A 7,622-nucleotide genomic window follows, 5' to 3' on the forward strand; every position below is an offset into this window, starting at 1 on the left:
CCCAAATGGAGCTATTACAAGAGCAGGTGTTAGAAAATGTGAAGAAGCAAAATGGGGCAAATGGAGTGTTTAGAGTAGAGGAGGGTTCTTCCTCGGGTTATTCAAAGCCAGGGGAGAATCAAGGTTTGAATTCCAAGAGATATGAGGAGGGTTTCCAACCACACTATTTACAACGAGGAGGGAATCAAGGTTGGAACTTTCACAAAGAGGAAGAGCAAAGAATATATTATCAAGAATGGGCTGAGTAAAGTGACTATTGGAGAAGAGAGGATGATCATGAAGAAGACCACACTCAATCGAGTGAGAGCCCAAAGTCGAAAGGGAGTGCAAGTAGTCCCCGGGTGAATGACTTGTTGTCACGCAACCTTGACAGAGTTGAAGGTTTGGATGATTTTTTTAAAGGAATGAAGGCCGATTTTTCATCATTGAATAATAGAGTGAACTCTCACGCGGATGCAATCAAGCTACTTGAAGGTTAGTTGAGTTTACTTTCAGCACAATGAGAGCCAAATATGACGAGGGAAAACGGTGATAGAGGGCTAGCTGTGGTTACACGTAGTGGAAATGTGGCAGTAGGTGATGTGAAAGGGAATGATGAAGCACAAACTCGCGAAGTAGACAAGGGCATTGATGAAGATGAAACACCCATCCAACAAAGTGTTGCCAAGGAGTTACAAACAAACGTACCAAAAAGCCCTCCAATGTCAAAAGTGGCGCAACCTCTTCCCAAAGTGACCCCTCTATTTCCCCAACATCTTAAGAATAACAACGAAGATGAAAAATTCAAGAAATTCTTGTCGGTGTTTAAGACACTATCGATTAATCTCCCTCTAGTGGAAGCATTGTTGGAGATGCCGGGTTATGCCAAGTTTATGAAGGAGTTAGTCACTAAGAAAAAAAGCTTGGACTTTGAAACAATTGAAGTCTCTCATAGTCGTAGTGCAATAATGGCTAATGAGACGATAAAAAAGAAGGAAGATCCCGAAGCCTTCACTATAGGTATGCTCAAATTTGCCAAGGCTCTATGTGATTTGGGAGCAAGTATAAACCTAATGCCATACACAATATATAAACAACTTGGATTGGGTGAACCAACGTCAACAACAATGAGGCTTTTGATGTCAGATCGATCTATCAAGCACCCCGTGGGAATACTCTATGATATCTTGGTAAAGGTTGACCGATTCATTTTTCCGGCTGATTTCGTCATCCTTGATTGCGAGATTGATGCGGAAATTCCCATTATTCTAGGAAGGCCTTTCCTAGCGACCGGAAGAGCGTTAGTGGATGTTAAAAGTGCAGAGTTGAAATTCTGGGTGAATGAAGATGAAGTAACCTTTAATGTTTGTAAGTCAATGAAGCACCCAAGCGATATTCACGTGGTCTCTACTATTGAGGTTATTGATGAGGTTACTTTGATGTGCATGAATGAACCACTTGAGGCCGTGCTTGCTAAATATGATGAGTTTGAAGTTCAAGGTTACGAATATGTAGTAGCTGCTCTTTCGGGCATGCGGAAATATTCAAAGACTCCATTGAAGCTGGACATTGATTAAAAAATCGAGAAAGTACTCCAACAAAGCCATCAACGGAGGAACCACTGAAGCTTGAGTTGAAAGAGCTTCCGTCCCATCTCCGATATGTATTCCTGGGGGCAAATAACACCTTGCCCGTAATTATTGCTGCCAACTTGTTTGAATGGAAGGTGAAGTTGCTCCTGGAAGTATTGAAAGAATACATCAAAGCCATTGGAAGGACGATCGCTGACATTGTGGGCATTCCACTCGGCATTTGCATTCACAAGATCCATCTTGATATCGAACGTAAGCCGAGTGTTGAACACCAAAGGAGATTGAACCCACCAATGTAAGAAGTGGTGAAAAAGGAGATTATAAAGTGGTTAGATGCGGGAGTGATTTACCCTATTGCGGATAGTAAGTGGGTGAGTCCGGTCCAATGTGTACCAAAAAAGGGAGGCATCACAGTAGTTCCAAATGAAAAGGGGGAGATTGTTTCTATGAGACCGGTGACCGGATGTCGAGTATGCATAGACTACCGGAAGTTAAACTCGTGGACCGAAAAATATCACTTTCCCATGTCCTTTATAGATCAAATGCTTGATCGACTTTTAGAAAGAGGATGGTATTGCTTCTTGGATGGGTACTCATGTTATAATCAAATCTCTATTGCTTTGGAAGACCAAGAGAAAACTACCTTCACCTCCCCATATGGAACTTTTGCCTTCAAACGGATGCCATTCGGGTTATGTAATGCTCCAACAACATTTGAATGTTGCATGCTATCTATTTTCGCTGACATGGTGGAAGATTCAATGGATGTTTTCATGGATGACTTTTCCGTTGTGGGTGACACTTTTGAAGCATGTTTAGCACACTTGGGACAAGTTCTTCAAAGATGTGTGGAGACAAATTTGGTCCCAAATTGGGAAAATGGCCACTTCATGGTTAGGGAAGACATAGTTGTTGGTCACAAATTGTCACAAAAAGGGTTGGAGGTTGATAAAGCAAAGATTGAAGTGATTGAGAAGCTACCACCACCAATTTCGGTGAAGGGTATTCGTAGTTTCTTGGGGCATGCCGGCTTTTACCGGAGATTCATCAAATACTTCTCAAAAATTGCACACCCTCTATGCAAACTTTTGGAGAAGGAGGTGAAGTTCAACTTTGATGATGTGTGCATGGTAGCTTTCAAGTGTTTGGAAGAAAAATTGATATCCACCCCGGTTATCATTAGTCCCGATTGGGTAGAACCCTTCAAAGTGATGTGTGATACAAGTGGAATGGCATTAAGTGTCGTGTTGGGGCAAAAATGCAACAAACTATCACCCCATTTACTATGCAAGCAAGACTATAAACGGTTCTCAATGTAACTACACGGTTATAGAACAAGAATTACTTTCGGTAGTATATGCGTTTGAGAATTTTCGGGCATACTTGCTACAAACTATAGTGATTGTTCACACTGATCTTGCTGCCCTACGTTATTTGATGGCAAAGAAGGATGCCAAGCCAAGATTCATAAGGTGGGTGCTATTGTTGCAAGAATTTAACTTTGAAGTCAAAGATAGAAGAGGTTGTGAAAATCAGGTGGCTGACCATTTATGAAGATTGGAAGGCAATGAAGATGACGAGCTGGAGGTGGACATAAATGATGCCTTTCCCGATGAACATGTATTCACGGTAACTCTCCAACAAACTCCGTGGTATGCTGATTTTGCTAATTATGTGGTGTGTGGGATAATGTCGGACGAACTGAACTTCTATCAACAAAAAAGGTTCTTGTTCGACGTCAAGAAATACTTTTGGTATTAGCCATACTTATTTAGAGAGTGTGCATACCATATCATTAGGAGATGTGTTCCGGAGGAAGAAACCAAAGAAATTCTCCATGCTTGTCATGCTTCACCGGTTGAGGGTCATCATGGTGAGGTGCGTACAACTGCTAAAGTTTTTCAAAGTGGTTACTACTGGCCATCACTGTACAAAGATGCTCACGAGTTTGTTAAGAAGTGCACTCAATGTCAGAAACAAGGTGGAGTGTCTAAAAGACATGAGTTGCCTCTCACACCTATTTTAGAGATTGAGCTATTTGACGTTTGGGGAATAGATTTCATGGGACCATTTGTGAGTTCGTTTGGTAATAAGTACATTTTGGTGGCAGTAAATTATGTTACTAAATGGGTGGAGGCTGTCGCACTACCAAACAATGAAGGGAGAAGTGTTGTTCAATTCCTAAACCGCTACATTTTTGCCAAATTTGGTACTCCTCGGGCTATTATTAGTGATGGGGGATCCCATTTTTGCAACAAGCTTTTTGCATCCGGATTGAGCAAATATGGAGTGAAACACAAAGAAGAAACTCTGTATCATCCCCAAACGAGTGGCCAAATCGAAGTGTCGAATCGGGAGATCAAAAGTATCTTGGCCAAAACAGTGAATATGAATGATTGGTCTCAAAATCTTGATGATGCTCTGTGGGCGTATCACACCGTCTACAAAACACCAATAGGTATGTCCCCATACCAGCTAGTCTTTGGAAAATCTTGCCATTTACTGGTTGAATTGGAACACAAAGAACTATGGGCATTGAAAGCTTTAAATATGGACTGGGCAAAGACTTCAAAAGGGAGAGTAGATCAGCAAAATGAATTAGATGAATTTAGGGTCAAAGCTTATGAAAGTTCAGTTATCTACAAAGAAAAGATGAAGAAGTGGCATGATTCTCAAATCCTTAAGAGGGAGTTTCGAGTTGGAGATTGGGTGTTACTAAATAACTCTAGACTACGACTCTTTTCGGGAAAGATCAAATGAAAATGGTCAGGTCCATTTAGAGTAGCTCGGGTGTTCACAAATGGTGCCATTGAAGTAGAAAGTAAAGAAGGCCTTGCCTTCAAGGTGAATGGGCAACGCTTGAAGTTGTATTTTGGAGAATGCCATGAAATTTCTGTGATTGAAGTGGTGTATTTGGAATATGCTTGAGATCATTTCCACATCGTTCCATGATGTTAAATAAGGCTCTTCTTGGGAGGCAACCTAAGTGTTAGTTTTTCAAATAATGCGTGTTGTATGTGCAGGTGTGGGTAACTTTGTGAGGTGAAGGTTCCATCGGCAAATCGCTAAATCCATTTGGCAATCTCGATGTTGATCGCTTTCTTGGCATCAAATGTTGGGCTCACATACTGAAACATTAGGCGAGACATATCCTTCACTTGGTGACACGCCGAATTAATTGGGTGACCTGACTTTCACCGCCTTTCTGCATTAGTCCTGATAGCTCTGCATCTTGGAGCAGTCGGCGAAGTTCCACCCATTAGGCGATGCACCGAAGCCATTCGGTGTACTCGCTCTCATCCGCCCTTCTGTTTAAAATAGACTGGTTGCAACTTGGAAATTTCGGTGAGCCCTTGAATGTTTGGCGAATCGCCAAACCGCTCGGCGATCTAGACAGACTTAATGGGCATCTAGTGAAGATTTCCTATCACCCTACTCTATTAATTTTAGCGCCAATAGTTTACTTTTGCAGTTGTTGTTGTTTGCTCTCTATTCACATTGAAGACAGTATTGGATGCTTTTGGTGGGCGGGGGTGGTAGGTGTTTGGTCATTAAAACCTTTGTTCGTTCGAAAAGTTATTTGATTTTTCGTTCATGATCTATACTGATGACTTGAATAGTGCCCTTAATCGAACAAATATTAATGCACGGCTACAATGAGGCCAAATAAAGTTGCATAGACAATATGTGGATTTTTTACATCTCATTGTGACTAGCCAATTAATCGAATGAGTCTCTTGTGATGAATATTGCACACTAGCGAAAGTGTGGAGTCTTGTTTGATATTGGTGCCAATACCTTGTGTGATGAGCTTACCGTGAACCTTGTGTGATGACACCTAGAATTTGCCCCGTTGGTCCGGTTGACTAGGTGATGCAAGCTCTTGAAATGATCTTAGGCAAAAATTTGAAGAGTGAAACAATTTGACAATATACCTCTTTTGTCGCCAACCTTGTGAGATGTGTGAACTTTGCTTGAACCCCTTTGAGCCTTAGCCTTTTCTTGGAAATAACTTGATGTAATTGTAACCCTTCTTCATCCCTTCACCCATAATCCTCATGAAGTGTGGTTTGTTTGAATAGCCAACTTAGGCCAAAAACCTAAGTTGGGGGTGTGGTGAAAAGAGGAAGAGAATCAAGAAGTGTGAAAAAGTTCCCTTGATCCATGGTTTTGAAAAAGATAGAACCCCTCCATACAAAAAAAAAAGAGAAAGAGAAAGAAAACAAGAATGAAAAAGTTGTGAAAGTTGCAAAAGAAATGGGGTGTCCGTTATTCCATTGGAAGTGAATAATGGGAAGAGTTTTGAGCATGAGTGAAAATGCTGAAAAAAGGAAGGAAAATGATGTTCATACCACACTTCATGAGGATAGAAGACACTAAGCATAAATGACCATACCTGCACACTCAGCCCCATTACAAGCGTTGAAAAGACCTTTTTGATCTTGAGTGAGCTGAAACAAATGTTGATTGGAAAAAAAGGGCAAACCTATGTGTTCAGATTTGTGAGTGTGAGAGTTGTATGTGATTCCGGTTGTAGAAGAATTGTGTGTGAATATGGAATCATCTTTATTATGAGGGCATTTGAGTACCTTTGTTGACCTTGAACTTGCATTTGAAGCAAGTATTGTGAACCTGAGAATCTTTGATAATGGTGAGTCACAACTTGAATCTTTGAGTACACAATTGATACTTGCATGAGTAAGTTGAGTCTAGTTGTGTGCATTCATGATTGAGTCTTTTGTAGCACTGTTTGAGACATCTTTTTTGAACTGCTGAACTTGAGTTTTACTTGAGGACAAGCAAATGTTTAAGTAGGGGGTGTTGATGAGTCTGAGATTTGGACTCATTTAAGGCTTTGTTTAAATAGAATTAGTGTCCTCAAATGCTTAATTTGTGCCAATAACTGATGCAAAATGCTTGATTTTCAAGTACATGGGTTGAGGAACAAAGCTAGGACATTAGTAGGCAAGAAAGACAACACAAGCTGAAAAAGAGAGAAGAAAGATACACCTGATTATCGCCGAGAGAACTTGGCGGATCTATGAAAAAAGTTCCTGGATCGCCTTACTTTACAGACCATTGAGCCTAAAATATGAGGAATTTTGATGAACTGCATCTCCTATCGGCGAATCACCGATTGCTTCGGCGAAGGGAAACGATGTTGCCAAACAGTACTGATGGAGACCCAGGTGAATGCTGATTGGCGAGCTAAGAGACTAAAGGGCGCATCGAGGAATGGAACAACGATCCCCATCTGGATCGCCTAAATTTTACAGTGGCTGGATGAAGAAAATGTATAGAAAGAAGGTGAGATGAGAGGTCGATAGGCGAGTCGCCGAATGGGTCGGCGAAGCCCGACTTTGCTCGCCGAATGACCCAAAAAGCGACACCTCAGATTAGTATAAATTGATTTTTGGAAGAGAGAGAAAGCATTCAGAAATTGTGAGGAATGAAGGAAAGAGAGAAGAACACCGCTGTTGTTGATTTTGAGACATTTTTACACTATTTTCAATTGGGTATTGTAATAGCAAGGAGATTCTTGATAGTAAACTTTTGATTTGCAAATACCCAGCTACGGAGTTTGTAGCATGTATTGAATTTCATCTTTTTATGATGATTGGCTAAAACCCCAATCTTGGGGGTTTGACAATGTGACCAATTGCTTTGTTTAAGTTAATGGGTGCTAGTAATTATTGACTTTTGGTGTTAATTTGAAGTGGGTTTGAGTTATTACTGTGGTTTATCTTCTATATTGTATGTTTATTGTGATATATTTCAGGGATTTACAGTTGCTTGAGAAAGAAGTGTAGAACTAAGGTAGTAACTTGGCATCCTTAGCTAGTGGGTCTTGACGGTTTCAGCTTGAGAAAGTGAAACCCAATCTCCATCCTTTGTATCTAGCTCGAGAGGGTAGATTTGATGAGATCGTGAGCTGGTCTTCTTATATGATACATTGAGGTTTGAGAGAACTCAGTGAAAACAAGGTATTTTTTTGAGAAAAAAGTGCCTTACTTAAAGTTCATACTACGTACAACAAATTAGCATGGTTGG

The 7,622-nt window shown here is 40.7% G+C and overlaps 1 protein-coding gene across 1 annotated transcript; it reads left to right on the plus strand.

The window, feature by feature from the left end:
* The first annotated feature begins 512 nt into the window (after positions 1-512).
* Positions 513-1,556, plus strand: LOC107062697 (uncharacterized). The gene has a single exon (XM_015313641.1). It carries the CDS (start codon positions 513-515, stop codon positions 1,554-1,556), a length of 1,044 nt encoding a protein of 347 aa, XP_015169127.1.
* The last annotated feature ends 6,066 nt before the right edge of the window (positions 1,557-7,622 follow it).

Source organism: Solanum tuberosum, unplaced genomic scaffold, assembly GCF_000226075.1.
Source record: "Solanum tuberosum cultivar DM 1-3 516 R44 unplaced genomic scaffold, SolTub_3.0 scf00257, whole genome shotgun sequence".
In the NCBI taxonomy this organism is placed as follows: domain Eukaryota; kingdom Viridiplantae; phylum Streptophyta; class Magnoliopsida; order Solanales; family Solanaceae; genus Solanum; species Solanum tuberosum.